Source organism: Vulpes vulpes, chromosome 16, assembly GCF_048418805.1.
Source record: "Vulpes vulpes isolate BD-2025 chromosome 16, VulVul3, whole genome shotgun sequence".
NCBI classification, from domain to species: Eukaryota; Metazoa; Chordata; class Mammalia; order Carnivora; family Canidae; genus Vulpes; species Vulpes vulpes.
In genome coordinates, this window is record NC_132795.1 from 53303936 (window position 1) to 53320243 (window position 16308).

Consider the following 16308-nt stretch of genomic DNA (forward strand, 5'->3'; position numbering starts at 1 on the left):
CCGGGATCCAGTCCCACATCAGGGTCTCTGCAGGGAGTCTGCTTCTCCCTCTGCCTGTGTCTCTGCCTCTCTGTCTGTGTCTCTCTTGAATTAGTAAATAAAATCTTAAAAACAAACAAACAAACAAACAAACAAATAAATAAATAAACAAAGACCCAGTCCAAGAGTCTTTGGCCCCTCCTGGAAACCTCTGCCCCCGCCCAGCGGGGTTGGCTCCCCTCCTCTGGGTTTCTGGAGACTCTGAGACTTCCCTTTGTCTCCCCACCTTCAGCTTCGTCAGAGAGCTCTGCCCAGTGGCAGGACGGCCCTCCCTGACAGGACTTTGGGTGGACACACACTGCAGGGGGTGCCCTGGTGGGGTCTACCCCCTTGCTCTGCTTCTTCCACACCCATCCAGGGACGAGGACAGGGCCCCCCACTCGGCCTCTTTGGTGCTATCACCATCTCCATCCCATCCTGACACCCTTCTTGAGGGCAGAGGAGGTCATAAAGGGAGAAACTGAGTCTCCTGCAGACCACAGCCTCAAGCGTGTTGCAGAGTTCAAGAAACTTGCCTTTTCAAACCCGTCAAAGGAGGCTGCTTTACGAATGCCAATCAATGCCCAAGAAGCTTCTACGTTTCTGGACCAAACGTTTGACATTTCTGCACTTGGTTCGTGTCTCTGCGTGGCCACGGTGCACCCGGGGCCCAAAGTCTGGAGGCTCTAGAACGGAGCGCGGGAAGGCTGTGGCCATGGCCCCCGAGGCAGGCTGCGTCCCTCTGCATCTGTGTAATTCAGAGGTGTTGAAAGATGTGACAGCCAGCCTGATGGCAGTGTTCCGAGGGCATCGGTGCTAAAAGCCTCATAACACACACTCTCTGTTCAAAGGTTGCCTTCCGACGCCTGCAACACGCTTTTCCCTAATCAGCCACTTGGCCACGCGCCGTTGTGTTTGATGCGTGTGTCCTGAAGGACTCACCTGGTCTTCTGTGGCACCTGGGATTCACGCTCAGGCACAGGCCGGAGCCCTGTGATAAAACCAGCACCCCACATCTCTGTCTCCCCAGCAGCCCTTCTTCAGATGGGCCTTAAAAAAAAAAAAAGGCATGGCTCTGAGAAATGCCAGAATTAAATTGGAGGGCAAAACTCCATGCCTAAAATAAAGACCGTGGGAACTGCTTTCTTCTGCAGCTGGGGAATCAAAGTGCTTTCCTTTAGAATCGACCCGAGTTGGAATGGATACCTTTGATCGGCACGTGTGGACTCTCACACCCTTGGCTGAGGATGCCGATGCTCATGCTCCGGGCCCCAGGCGGGCTGGCATTCCAGGCAGAGGGGAGACCTGGGGCCCAAGCCTGGGCCCCAAGTTGGTGGGTCACAGGGGCTGTGAGGAGGCCAGGGCAGCCCAGGGGAGTGCGGGGGGTGGGAGGGAGGGCCAGATTCTGGGTGTGGGGGGTGTCGTCGCTGCGGTGAAGGGGGGACATGGCTGGCCCTTTGGACACTTGGCTGGTGCTGCCAAGGGACGGGTCTGTAGAGGGCTTGTGTGGCCACTTGCTTCTGCTCTGGGAGCCACAGGCCCTCCTCGAAGCTGTTCCCCCTTAAGCTGAAGGGTCAGTTCTGATGAGTACCTTGGTCTGAAGATACCATATGCTGCTGGACCTGTCTGCCTATTAGATGACCCAAATCTAGGGAAATGGCTGCTGAATTTTTTTAAAAATATTTTATTTATTCATGAGAGATGCAGAGAGAGGGGCAGAGACACAGGCAGAGAGAGAAGCAGGCTCCATGCAGGGAGCCTGATGCAGGACTTGATCCCAGGACCCCAGGATCATGACCTGAGCCAAAGGCAGATGCTCAACCGCTGAGCCACCCAGGCGTTCCTGGCTTCTGAATTTCTAGCTCCCTTTAAAGGGGTGCAGCTCTTTCATTTGAGAAATGTTTTCTTTTTCTTGCTTTCAGATTTAAAAATCATGCCACAGAGCAGGGGTTAAGAGCATGGGGGTAAGGACCCAACGGGACCCAGCTTAAAATCACATCCTCGCCACTGACTGGCTGTGCTTCTGGGCAAACCTCTTCCTTTCTCAGAGCCTCAGTTTTCTCATCTATAAAAGGGGTATGTGTCCCAGAGATATCAGTGCTTATCATCACGTGGCTTAACAGCAACACCTGAGAGTCTATTCAGGGCAGGGGGACCCATGTACCCCGGAGTGGCTCAGGAAGGAAAGGAGTCCTTCAGATGTAGAGGGGGATCCCACAGTCCTGGGAGAGGAAGGGAACAGGAGGGCTTTCTGAGCAGCGGGAATAAAGTAGGCAAAGGCTGCAGAGCCTGGCAGGCCTGGCATCTGCCGGGTAGTGGGTGAAGGGGAGCTGGAGGCATAGACTGGATCTTCCAATCCAGGGACTTGCAATTTTTTTTTAAAAGGTGATCCAAAGTTAAGGGATGCATGTTATAGTATGACCCTGTCTGAACCTGGTTGTATGACTGTAACTAGAGCCAGAAGGTCACAAAAAGTGCCCTTATTACGCACAAAATGCTTCCTGTTCTATTTTTTTGAACTGCTTGTCCTCACCATGTAAATTGATTTCAGACTCCTTCCTGGGTCTCCTCTGGTGGGCACCCAGCAAGGTCAGCAAGGTGTTTGTGGTTCCCTCGGGAGCAGTGCCAGGCAGGTCTCTGGCTGCGCGGAGAGAAGCCTGGATTCTGGAGCTGGCAGGTGGACGGGGGGTGCGTTGTGTAGGGTGTGGGGAGGGCAGACGGGGTGGGCATCCTTCCTACATCCAGGCAAGTTCTTTGGTTGTGAATCTCTCCCCCCAGGGACTCGGCATGTGGTCCCTGGGCCCGGGTGGGAGTGGGGCACCCCCAGCCACTTCTCAAGAGCACCATTCAAATGGCCACAGATTCAAAAGAAGAACCAGAAAGGGAAGAATCTGGTGCCAGCAGGTGGTAGACGGAATCTTTTCCAAGCAGGATGGGGGAAGAACAGTGGAGGCTGCTGGGGGGACGGTCCTCTGGGCTCAGAGCTCCTGTACTTACACACTGAACACCTGCTAGGGTAGCCTTGAGGACCAGGCCCAGGGTCTGTGCCCCAGGGGGTCACCCACTCCCCTGTGTCCAGGCCAGGACAGGGCCCAAGGTGGTAGATAGGCTGTCATGTTTGGAGGCCACTCCATGCTGCATGTGCCCTGCGCTGCAGGCCTGTCACTTATGTGGGACATTTGCCTTTCCAGACTCAGTGAGGACGCAGGACTCATCCGACTCCCTTGCCTCTTTCTTGTCACTGGGGAAAGGCAGCCTGGCCCTGTGGCAGCCTCTGACTGTTCCTGGCTCCTTTTAGTCCCATGCCAACCGTGTAAGGTTGGCTTTGTTCTTCTCCCATTTTTCTGGGGAGACATCAAGCTTCAGAGATAGAAAGCCACCTGCCCAAGTTTGCACAGCGTTTGGGTGGCAGAGCAGGGATCCAAACCCAGGCCTGATGCCTCAAGAAACTAGGCTTTTGGGACACCTGGGTGGCTCAGCGGTTGAGCATCTGCCTTCGGCTCAGGGCATGATCCCAGGGTCCTGGGATCAATTCCCGCATCGGGCTTCTTGCAGGAAGCCTGCTTCTCCCTCTGCCTGTGTCTCTGCCTCTCTCTGAATAAAGAATAAATAAATTTTCAAAAAAGTAGAAACTAGGCTTTTCCCAGGCACCCCTCACCCCCATATATCTGGCGGGGTCCCAGGCTTTGTAGCAGTCTTTGGAGCTGCTGAGAAGTGAGGGATGGAAGACACACCTTCCCTAAAAACACTCTCCTGCAAAGCAGCATAGCCTGCGCTGCCCAGGGGGAACCATCTGTGCTTGCAGTGGGGAGGGGTGGGGACTGCGGGCTTGGGGATGCCCTAGGTGTCACAAGCTCGGGGGCAGGGCTGGCCTGGGGTGGTGGCCCTGAGGAACGAGGGTCCTCTGGCTGGGCCTGCTCCTCCCCTTCCTGCCCTCCCCTCCTGGACTGCACCCACCAGGGGGGCCCTCTTCTCTGCCCAGCACCACCCTCCACATCCACACGCAGGCCCACGCTCCACCCCCATCCCCACCCCCAGCCTTGGGACTCTCCCTGCCCCTCCTCCGGCTCCTCCTTTCTCTCCTTCTGCGCCGCCAGGAAAGAGCAGTTACATGGGCAGGTGGGGGATCTACCTGCCCGCATCGCCTCCTCCGCGCTGCCCTCAGCCACCTCCAGGCCCTCTCCCTGTCAGGCAGGGAGCTCGTGAACTGAATGAACCATCTCCCTGCAGAAAACAAGCCAGGCTCCCAGCTGCATTTTCTCCCCTGTGCCTGTCCCGGCCCAGGCTGCACCGAGACCCCACCCGCCTCCTGGAGAATTATCCGCAGAGCAACTTTGTGTTCCTCCTGGGGCCCTTTAGGCCTTTCATATTGGGGCCTGTGCCCCGGCACCTGGGGGAAAGCCCAGCCACCCTGGCCTATTCCAGGCACTCTGCCCTGGGGTCACTCACAGTCAAAACCAAGTCCTGGTTCTCCTTTCTCTAACCAGAGGAACAGCCAAAAGGCTGAACTTTTTTTTTTTTTTTTAAAGATTTTTAAATTATTTAATAATTAAGGAGAGACACAGAGAGAGAGGCAGAGACGTAGGCAGAGGGAGAAGCAGGCTCCCTGCAGGGAGCCCAATGCGGGACTCGATCCCAGGACCCCAGGATCACGCCCTGAGCTGAAGGCAGACCTTCAACCTCTGGGCACCCAGATGCTCCCCCAAAGGCTGAACTGGATGCATGCTGAAGGTGGCATCTGGGACCTGTGTGAGAGGAAGAGTTGGGGGGCCTCTTCTCTTCTTCCCCCCGACCCCCTCCCGGTCCTTCCCTGTGTCAGCTGGGTGGAGACAGGGGACTGGGAAGGAGCAGGGAGAGGGCAAGGGAGCCCTGCTGGTCAGGTGCTGTGGACAGCTGGCCCTGTGCTCTGGGTCCTCGCAGGGCTTTCAGTGGACCCCCTCTCATGGGTCACTGGGGTGTGCCATCCGGGCTCCTGTGGCTCGTGTCAGCTGGGTGGAGACAGGGGACTGGGAAGGAGCAGGGAGAGGGCAAGGGAGCCCTGCTGGTCAGGTGCTGTGGACAGCTGGCCCTGTGCTCTGGGTCCTCGCAGGGCTTTCAGTGGACCCCCTCTCATGGGTCACTGGGGTGTACCATCCGGGCTCCTGTGGCTCTGCCTCCCTCCAGGAATCCAAATCCCCCTGGTCCTCCTCCCTGGGCTGTGTATCCCTCTTGGAGGCCCATGAGCAGAATCTAAGAGGATCCCCAGCCAGCTCACTCCGTGCTGGCCCACCTTGTTCCATGGGGGACATACTCCCTTTGCCTGAACAAGGGACAGAGTGTGATACAACCACCACCAGGTGCAAGATGGGTACCAGCCACTGTGCATTCAGGGGACACACTGCAAGCTTGGGAAGGGTCCTGCTGAAGCCCCTCTGGGTCTGGGGTGAGAACTAGGCACAAAAGGCAGGTCAAGTGACCCTTGCTCTCTGTCATGAGGCCACCTGGCCACCAACTGCGAAAAGACGAGGCTTGTGCCAGGAATCCCACAAACCCCTATCTTCAGCAGCTGACGTCTACGGTGCTTGGTGTCACTGTGAGGGCTCCCAGCCCTGTGCCAGGCCACACTCGCCTAAGTCTGAGCTGCTAGCCCTGGGGGCTAGTTTTACATTCTCAGCACAGGCAGGGCTGGGCTCAGATCCCACTCCACCACTTGGGAGCTCTGGGCCGCTGGGCCTCTAAGACCCTCTTGGGTCTTTTGTCTGCAAAACGGGGCTGCAAATGTTGTCTCAAAGGATTATTGTGGTGGTTGGTTGACAGAGGGCTTGTGTTGTGCCCAGCCAGAGTATGTTTTTTATGTATTTTCTTTCCCTTCTATCCTCGGGCCATTTCTAGCCCTGCCATCCATGCATGTGCCTGCTTTCCGTTCCCTGGTGACCTCCAGAGCTCCAGGTCACCAGCATGTCCCTCCTCCCACAGGTCCTCCTCCCACACATCCAGACAGGATTAGTAGTACCCTCCCCATGAGCCCTCCCACCCCTGGCTCCCTCTGCTTCCGTGATGCCAGGGCAGGGGGCCCCTCCAGGCCTGGGATGGAGCCTGTGACCTAACTGGTACTCCTTGAATGTTTGTTGGGGGTTCAACAAATGGTAGCTGAAAACCATTTGTGGACACGGGAGTTACTGTGGATCTGTCTATAGCACTGAGCCTTAATGGGGGGGGGGGACACTTAGCAGCCAGCTGGAGTAGCCTGCACCCCAGAGTGGGTGTGTTGGAGGCACGGTCTAGGAGGGGAGTGGGAGCTGGGCTGCAGCGGTCCCAGCTCCGGGGTGCTAACACCCTCCAAAAAAGAAGGGGCAGTGGAGACAATGGGCTGCAGCATCGGGCCCGAACCCAGGCTCCTGTCAGCCACGGCAGGCCTCCTTCCCTCTCATTTTTCACCTGCTGTCCCCAGACTGGTTGTTCTTCCAGATCGACAGAGACTGCTTCCCTCCTCACTCTTGGAGTCTGTGGTTTCTCCTGAGGTCTCAGGCTCTCCTCCAGGGCAGATCCGAGCCAGGGCCACATACTGTCATCATGATCCTAACCCTCTGACCTTAAAATACTGAATCCTGGAAGAACACAGAACAATAGTCATCTAATTTTATACGTCTCCCCCCAAATTGTAAAGATTGGCTTAATCACACTGACACATTCCATCATTTTCTAGAAAGATACCTCAAATGCAGAAAATTTTTAAAAAAGATTTTGCTTATTTATTTGAGAGAGAGAGAGAGAGAGAGAGAGCATGAGCAGGAGGGGCAGAGGGAGAAGCAGACTCCCCACCGAGCAGGGAGCCTGACAGTGGGCTCCACCCCAGGACCCCCAAGATCATGACCTGAGGTGAAGGCAGATGCTTCAGCACGAGCCACTCAGGCACCCCATAATGCAGAGAATTATTTTCAGACAATTGATTGGGTATCTTCCTGCCAGGACAAACAGGAAGGTAGCCTTGCAGTCCTGATGGTGTCCAGCCTCCCCAGGCCTCCTAGACACACGGAGGAGAGAAGCAGGAGGACCCAGGGGAGGTGGAGAGGCCTCCGTGCCAGCCCTGGTGGGTCACTTTCTTGGTGGCTTTGGTCCAGTTCCATCCTCTTGACCCCCAGCAGGAAGCACCAGCCTGGCTCGGCTTCCCCGGGCGGCCTGGACAGCCACACCAGAGAATGTGGCTAGAAGTCAGAATGCTTCCTGAGCTGAGTCTGGGGGACTAGGTAGGTGGTGGCCAGGTGAAGAGGTGGGAGGCCCAGGCAGAGGGGCCTGCAGGAGTGGAGGCAGAGGGGGAAGTAGCCACTTTGGGGAGGCAGGGAAGGAGGCGGCCTTGCTGGGCAGGGCAAATAACATCCATCTCAGCCCTCTGGCCCCTCGTCCTTACTTGGGGTCACACAACCACCCCTTTCTCCACCCGCCGCATCCCAGCCCTGGCCACCGCATCTCAGGCAAACCTCAGCCTTGAGTCACTGCTCCTTGTTTTGACGACAGATCGAATGTGTTGTCATAGCTAAGCCACAACAGCCACCCTGCAGTAGAGCCCAGAGACACAAAGCACCTGTGAACTCCTTCCTGTCCCACCCACCACAGGAGGAGGGCCGCGGGTGCCAGCTCAGTGGCTTCTCCATGTGTGAATATCGTCCTATTATTATTACTATTAAAGATTTTATTTATTTATTCATGGGAGACACACAGAGAAAGAGACACACAGAGACACAGGCAGAGGGAGAAGCAGGCTCCCTGCGGGGACCCCGATGCAGGACTCGATCCCAGGACTCTGGGATCACGACCTGAGCCAAAGGCAGACGCTCAACCGCTGAGCCCCCCAGGCATCCCAGCATCATCATATTAATGCAGTACAAGGAAGCCGGTCCGCTGGGACATCCGGCCGATTCCCTGGAACTGTCACCGCCTTTAGTTCTTTGGAGGAGGGGCAATCTCTTTAGTTACTGGACAGGAATCTCAAAATATCAGTGGCTGGAGCTTCAGGGGATTGACTGGTTTAGAGGGTCACCTCTGTCCTGTCCCCAAGTCTTCCAGAGGACCTGACCTCACCTCCCCTGGGAACCCAGTGCTCAACAGAGGAGCCCAGAGGAGAGTCCAGCCTGGCCTCACGCTGGCCTTGCATCATGGGCAGGGGGACCCGCGCCTCCCCTTCCCCAACAAGATAAATCTAGCAGCTCCCTCTGAGCATCTCAAATGCATGATCTCCTCCCGATTAACAACCTGGCCGGCGTGTTCTTGGCTGCCTGCTGCTGACCTCAATTTAGACCTGTCTGCTGTTCGGCCGCGGGAGCAGGAAGGTGGCAGGGGACGAGGCCCGAGTAGGCTGAGGGGGCCTGTGTGCTGAAGTCTGGGGGTGAGAGGTGGCCGCCGCTGACTCAGGCCTGGAGTCCGACTGCGCCTCGGGAGTCCGCAGGAGGGTGGAGGCCCGGCCCGGCAGGGGCTGCTGTGGGGCTTGCTTTCTTTTTCTTTCTTTCTTTCTTTCTTTCTCTCTTTCTTTCTTTCTTTCTTTCTTTCTTTCTTTCTTTCTTTCTTTCTTTCTTTCAAGATTTTATTATTTATGGGAGACACAGAGACAAAGAGGCAGAGACACAGGCAGAGAGAGAAGCAGGCTCCATGCAGGGAGCCCGACGTGGGACTTGATCCCTGGTCTCCAGGATCACGCCCTGGGCTGAAGGTGGCACTAAACCGCTGAGCGACCCAGGCTGCCTTGCTGTGGGGCTTTCAAATGGGTTTCCCAGGGCCCTGTGATGAGGACGGGTGTCCAGGTGTCCAGGTGTCCAGAGAGGAAGGAGGCTCCCACAGACGCGCCTTTGTAACGGTCATCGAATGTTCTGGTTATGCCCAAAACGGCTACCTCTGTGTTGACAAAGGCTTCTCCGACCTCAGATCCGGGGCAAGGTTTGTGTCTGCTGATGCCTGCCGTGCCTCCTCCTTCAGGCTGGGGAGAGCCATGGCTCCCCTCTGTGTGTCTACTGCCAGGGAGTTCGTCCTGCCAGGAAGGGTTCCTTTATTTTGTCTCCGGCCTCCTTGCTCTTTACTTCTCATCCTTCAGCAGCTTTGGGTCTTCTCAAACTGGTGCTTTTATCCAACGTGGCTTCTTGGCCTTTGAGCAGAAGAGCGGTGAGGAGTGTGGGGTCTGGAGTCTGCCCGCCTTGGGCAGGGTTGTAGCTCTCCTCCGTACCTGCTGAGAGATTGAAAGCTAGCAGCTTGACCTGTCTGACCCTCGGACTCTTCCTCTCTGTGAAGTGGAGCTCTGACACATCTGCCTTGGGTGTGTTGGGAGATGGCAAGTTCTATGTGTAAAGCACCTGGCCCAACACCTGCACTCAGTGACTGCATGAAAGGTGTGAGTGTGAGCTGAGGGCCTCAGAAGGCAGCAGAAGGGCCTCTAGCATCCTGGAGGGTAAGCTCCCACTCTTTCCTTTTCCTTCCCCTGCAGGAGGGCAGTCAGTGACCCACAGTGGTGACCCCATCTTGGTCTCCCTGGCCAACAAGGCCGTTTCCTTCAACTGTAAAATCACCTACTCGTACACCCCAGAATTCAAGGACTTCACAGTCTGGTACTTTCACGTGGACCTCAAGAGCCAGAGGAGCCTCAACAAGCAGGTGAACTGCCCACCCACCCAGGGCAAGGAGAACCAGACATACACCTTGCAATGCCAGGTCACCCTCAAGCTGCCCAACGCGTCAGCCACGGGCACCTACTACTGCTGCGTGAACTGGCCAAACGTCCACAGAATCAGCGACGGCGTCTTCATTCTGGTCAGAGGTGAGGCTTCCCGCGGGGCTCCTCCCAGGGCTAAGGGCCCAGAGCTTTCTCACAGCAGCATTTGGGGCACAGAATCTTAAAATGGGCAATGCCTGCCTCATCTGCCAGCTTTGGCAGAACAGAACGTTGTCCTCGGGGGGCCGCTGGTGGTGTAGGTGTGCCGACGTCTACCTTGATCTGGGAAGGGCAGAGGCCTGGGATACAGATCTGTGTCTGGCCCCCTCTGGCAGGTGCCTGAGAGGAGTCACCAGCCCCTCGGGCTCAGCGTCCCTCCGGCACCGCGTGTGTGTGTGTGGGGGGGGCGGGCAGTGAGTACACAATTGGGCTCGTGCACATGTGTGTCTGCAGCAGCCCGCGAGCGAACACTTGGCTCATGTACATATGTCTGGGAAAGGTTCCTAGTTTTATCACATCCCCAAAGGAGCGATGACTGTAAAAAGTTATCATCAGCAAAGCCATGATGCTGTGACCTGCCCCTGTGCTTCCCACCAGTAGGGGTTGGGGTTTGGGAAGACCACCGAGCTGGGCTGGCCAGGGTGTGCTGTGGGCCTGGGCTTCATGGCTTTTATGGGGAGAATGAGATCCTGCGGGCAGGGGCTGCTGTCTGGTAATAGGAAATGTTTGATAAATAACAGACATGGATGTGCCTGGCACGTGGCTGGCACTCTGCAGTTTTTTGTCAGCCAGATGGATGGATGGATGGAGGAGGGGGGGCGGGGGAGGGATAAAAGGATGGATGGCTCAAGGGGAGGGGCCGGGCTGTGCCTTTCACCTACCCCTGGTACAGGCCAGCCACCCGCGAGGCCCAGTCCAAACCCATCCCCCCACCCTCAGCACACCTGCGCATGTGACCACCATTTCACGTGCCGAAAACAGAAGGCCCCGAGAGATGACGTGACTCGCCCAGGGTCCCACAGGCAGCTCTCAGGGGGCTGATTCAGCCCAAGGCAGGGACACTTCAGAAGCAAAAGCTATGGTCCTTGCCTCGAACAAGAATCAAGACAGCAGGGACCCCTGAGTGGCCCAGCGGTGAAGCGCCTGCCTTCAGCTCAGGGCGTGATCCTGGGGTCCTGGGATCGAGTTCTGCATCGGGCTCCCTGCATGGAGTCTGCTTCTCCTTCTGCCTGTGTCTCTGCCTCTCTCTGTGTCTCTCATGAATAAATAAATAAAATTTAAAAAAAGAAAAAGAATCAAGACAGCTAACACAGAAAAGGGTTTCACCAAAAGCGAGCTTGGGAATGAGGAGCTTGGTAAAGGTGGGGGTTTGGGGGGTTCCGTGTTGTAGGTGGAGTCCTGGCTAAAGGAGAATGTAGGAATTAGGGGCCTAGGGTTTGGCAGGGTGGGGAGCACCCCAGCCTTTCTCAGGTGATTAACCCTCTGCTTCCCTGCCATCCCCCCTAGACACAGGGTACCGAGGACCTCCACAGAACCCCCAGAAGCTCCTGCTCCTTTGCTTCACTGGCCTCCTGACTGCGCTGAGCATCCTGGTCACAGCTCTGCTGCTCTGGAAGAAGGTAGGGGATGCACACGCACAGCAGTGCTGCCCCTCCACCTCATTCACTGTGGCTTCGGGGTACCTCCTGGGGAGCGGAGGGGCCACCCACCTGCCCCCATGGTGTCCTGTGGGTCTTGGTGAGGGGGCCTGCGACAGGTGTTCCTCTTACACCCTCGGCCATCCCCATAGTGGGGCCTGTGTCACCAGCTTGCCACTCCCCAGGGTCTTTGGATCTTGTTGCACAAAATCAGGGCTTTTCAGCCTTTTCCAGGTCATGGGTCCTCATGAGTACTCAATGGAAGGCTCAAGCCCCATTACTGGCCCTTCAGATTAGGAGCCCCTGGCTAGGGCTTTCTGGATCCCCAGCAGCCCAGAAGAGAGGAAGAAGCATTTTCTAAGAGCCACTGTCTACCAGGCACCCTGCTACGTGCTCTCCTCCGTGTCCCACCGTGACTCCGTGAGGGAGGTTTCTTCCCATTTTACAACACTGGAAAGCAAGGCCCAGAGAGGTGGTGACTTGCCCAAGGTCACACAGCAAGCACAATCAGAATCAGGGCTGGAACGCAGGTGGATGGGTCCGGCTCTACACTTGGCTGATTCCTGCTCGGCTGCGGTGGCACCAATGTAGGGAGAGTTGTCTCTACAGTGGGCTCTTGTCACTCTCATTGTCACCCACACCTGTGGTTTCTTGTTCGATGCCGGCCCTCCACGCCAGACAGTAAGTGCCGCGAAGACAGAGGACACGCTGAGCTTGTTTCCATGGCTCCGTGCATGCCCAGGCATGGTCGGCGCTCAGTAAATGTTGGGTGGAAGAATGCATTGCCCAGGGGGGTGCCAGGTTCTGCCCGGCTCTGGGGGGGGGAAGATGACCAGCACGGCTCCAAGCTACCATTAGGGCCCTCTGTCCTGGCTCCTTTATTTATTTTTTTTTAGACTATTTTTTCTTTAAAGATTTTATTTATTCATGAGAGACACAGAGAGAGAGAGAGGCAGAGACATAGGCAGAGGGAGAAGCAGGCTCCAGGTCGGGGGCCCGATGTAGGACTCGATCCTAGGACCCCAGGATCAAGCCCTGAGCTGAAGGCAGATGCACAACCACTGAGCACCCCAGGAGTCCCTGTCCTGGGTCCTCGGAGGCTTCAGTCAGACCCACTTGGGCCAGTGCTCCACCATCTAGAGACCAAGAGCTTCTCTGCTCCTTGCCAGCCTTAGGGGCTAAACCTGGGGATCAGCTCAGTCAATGAAGGCCCTGAGTGTGGGAGAGGCTCCACACCACCACGGGGGTTCCTTGGGTCAAGAAAAGCTCAGCCCTTGCACCCAAAGGGCTGGTCCCTATTTACACCCAAGGAAGCCTCCCAACTTAGATGTGAATTCATGTGTTCACTCATTAAACACATATTGAGGACCTACTAAATTCCAGGCCCTGTTAGGCTTTGGGGTTCCAGCAATGACTAAAATTGATCCCCAAGAAATTCCTGCCTTCGTCAAATTTGTATTCCAGTTGAGGGGAGACAGACCATAAACAAACTTATGAATAATTAGCATAACTGACGTGGTCAGTGTTGAGGGGAAAATACAATAATGCTAAGAGAGGAGTGAGTGAGGGAATGGGGGAGCTTAGTGTCTTTAATTAAGAGTCAGGAAAGGGGGCACCTGGGTGGCTCAGCAGTTGAGCATCTGCCTTTGGCTCAGGTCATTGTCCCGAGGTCCTGGGATCGAGTCCCACATCGGGCTCCTCACGGGGAGCCTGCTTCTCCCTCTGCCTATGTCTCTGCCTCGTTGTCACCCATGCCTGTGGTTTCTTGTTCGATGCCGGCCCTCCATGCTAGACAGTAAGTACCGCGAAGACACGGGTCTCTCATGAATAAATAAATAAAAATCGTTTTTTTTTTTTTAAATTTTATTTATTTATTCATGAGAGACACAGAGAGAAGCAGAGACACAGGCAGAGGGAGGAAGCAGGCTCAACGCAGGAAGCCTGATGTGGGACTCGATCCTGGGACCCCGGGGTCAAGTCCTGAGCCAAAGGCAGATGCTCAACTGCTGAGCCACCCAGGTGTCCCAATAAAAATCTTTTAAAATAAAGTCAGGAAAGGCCTCCCCACACTGCACCTGGAAGGAGGGGAGCTGGCAGACGTCTGGAAGAGTGTGCCCAGCAGGGGAACAGCAGGCATGGGCTCTGAGGCTGGAGCTGCAGAGAGTCCCGCATGGGGGTTGGGGGTGCGGCCTGAGCTCAGGGAACAGAGGAGGGAGGGGAGGGGCATTGGCTGGTTGTACTCTAAGTGAGTGGGTGGTCCTGTAGGCCGTGGGGAGGAGTGAGATAGGATCTGATCTCCGTGGACCCTCTCGCCGCTGTGAGAGTGGGGAAGGGAGACTCCATGAGGAGCTACATTAGTCCAGGCGGAGGTGACCAAGGCTGGGACGAGGGCGGCTTCTGGGGAGGTGGCAAGCAAGGCAGGTTAGAGGCTGAAGGTGGGGCTGCTGAGAGTTGCTGAGGAGGCGACACAGCGCTAGAGCCCACAGGCTGCAGGGGAGGGACTCCAGGTAGGTGCCTCCAGCTCAGGACCCGCTGAGGTGGGTGTCAGGGAGACACCTGTGGGATAGAAGGATGGCAGAGGCAGCCCACGGTCAGAGGGCCAAGGACTTGGCTGAGCCACACACATGGCCAGGACACGCAGGCCTGAGACTTGAACCTGGGCCTCCATTCCCCACCTTGCCTCGAGGCTGGAGACATAATCACGCCTCCAGAAAAGGCTCCAAGGTGAGAAAAGAAGGTGAACGTGACCCCTTGATCTGCCATGGAACTCCGGAGGTTGCCTTGCTGCCATCTGTGAGCCGGAGCCTGGTGACAAGCCCAGTACCCCTCTAGTTCCTCTCCTGTCCTGTGATCTGCCTTGGGACGCCACAGATGTGGGGCGTGAACTTGGCGTGACCCGCTCATCCTGCTGACAAGCTGCAGAAGGAGTCCACTCTGCTCTGCCCAGGAGCAGGCTCTGCTATGAGGTCCTGGGGGGGCCGTGCCCCCTCCGCAGGGCCCCCGGCCCCCTGCCTCTGGCCTAGTCACAGGGACCACTCAACAGCGAAAATAGAAGATGATGGGAAATGCTTCACTGGGCTCCCTTGAATCCCGGGCTGAGGACAGAGCCCACTCGCCCCTGGGCCCACCTCAACCAACACATACTGAGCACCTACTATGTGCCCAGCTTGGCTCTCACCTCCCAATATATCCCCCACCCCCACCCCACTGCTCATCCCATGCTGGTAGCAGGTGGGACGGCTACCAGCATGATTTGTCACTCAGTGAACATCTGCGGAGCAGCTACTGGAACTTGGGTGTGGACACAGGGACTGTGCTTTGGACAGGGGTCATGAAGGACCCACACTCGGTCCGTGGACCCCCACACAGGCTAGGTGTCTTCCGTGGGCATGAAGCCTCCACTGCTCTGCAAAAACAGGGTTGTAATGACTGGATCTTGGGGTCCTGCAAGGCCAGGGAGGCACCTGGCACAGAGTAGGTGCTCAGGAAAGTCTGGCGAGGAGGAGGGGAGGGGGTGATAGCCCCAGCCAGACTTCCGAGCCCAGCACCCCCCCTGCTTCGGGACTTCCACGACTCCTGGCCTCTCTCCTTCCAGGAATAGCTCCTGAGTATCTAGTACGTGCCAGGCACCGGGCTACGTGCCAGACACCGTGGAAAGCAAGACAGATGCAGCCCCTGCCCTCTCATAGAGCTACAGCTCTCTCTGAGCCTTGCTTTCCTCCTCCAGAAATGGGGATAAGGGTGGATCCCCGCTCCACCCCCACCTGGAAAAGGTGGAAGAGAGCATTTATGAGGCACCAGCTGGGTGCCTGACCCAGGGCGGGAGGACAAGCCTAGACACTTCCCATCTCCCTCTGGGCACCTGGGGGAGGAAGCGAGGGTGAGGGAGCGGGGGCCTTGGAGAGGGAACTCAGAAGCTGGAGAAGTGCCCAGAGCTCCCTGGAACCGGATCTGAATTTGGGATGTGGACCCTGTGGATGATGCTCCAGCATCAGAAAGCCCCTGGCAGCCCTTCCCTTTGCTCGCCAGCATGCTTTTTGTTTTTGTTTTTATAAGATTTTATTTATTTATTCATGAGAGACACAGAGAGAGAGAGAGGCAGAGGGAGAAGCAGGCTCCCCATGGGGAGCCCAATGCAGGGACTCTATCCCAGGACCCCGGGATCATGACCTGAGCCAAAGACAGCCGCTCAACCGCTGAGCCACCCAGGCGCCCCTCGCCAGCATGGTTTGAATGAGGTGCAGGAACAGAGTGTGCACCCCCCCACGCCGGTGACCAGGCCAGGCAGTCAGCCCTGGGGACTGAGAGGAGGCCAGGGAGGAGGAGGAGGAGGCAAGGAGGGCCCTAGAGGCACCAGCGGCTGCGGGTAAATGAATCGAAGCCGGGAGCTGCTGGCACAGAAACAGCAGATGGTTCCTGTGTGGGAGAAGGCCGGAGGGCTCAGCTTCCCAGGGCGGCAGCCTCTGACCTTGATCGCTGACCGTGCTCATTCCCTAAGGGCACCCTCCTCCCCTGCACACTTACTTCCTTGCCTGCAGGACCCCCAGGCAGCCCTGTGCTGGTCACCTGCCTCGTGGTGGCCTCTGGCCATCACAGGTCTGAGTCCCTTCCTCGGAGCGCCCCCCCACTCTGCTTATACTCCCCAGTGATTGTTCTGCTCCTGGGGTGACGCTCCTCACCCCCCCCACCCCCACCCCCGCCTCCCGACACTGCCCAGGCCTATCCCTGAGCCCCAGACCACCTCCACCCTGGGAGACCTATGGGCACCCGCACCCACTGTCCTGGGCACCCACTGTCTTTAGCATCCGAGTCTGCCCTGCCCAGGCGAAGGGTGCCAGGCCCCCAGAGGGTCAGGCCAAAATCCTCAGAGCTGCGCTTGGCTCCCTCCCAACGCCCCCACCGCCCTGCCCCCAGTTGGTGAAGGATACAGCACTCTCCCCTGCCCCACCCCCCTCACCCGCATGCAGGTGTCCCTGCTCC

At 57.1% G+C, this 16308-nt stretch overlaps 1 protein-coding gene across 2 annotated transcripts in view; it reads left to right on the plus strand.

The window, feature by feature from the left end:
* NFAM1 (NFAT activating protein with ITAM motif 1) overlaps positions 1 to 16308 on the plus strand; it is a 39309-nt gene that overhangs the window by 7015 nt on the left and 15986 nt on the right. For both annotated transcript variants that reach the window (XM_026017413.2, XM_072743130.1), the window contains exons 2-3: positions 9467 to 9796; positions 11198 to 11310. In XM_026017413.2, the coding sequence (XP_025873198.2) occupies positions 9467 to 9796; positions 11198 to 11310 (443 nt within the window). The remainder of the gene's footprint in view (positions 1 to 9466; positions 9797 to 11197; positions 11311 to 16308) is intronic.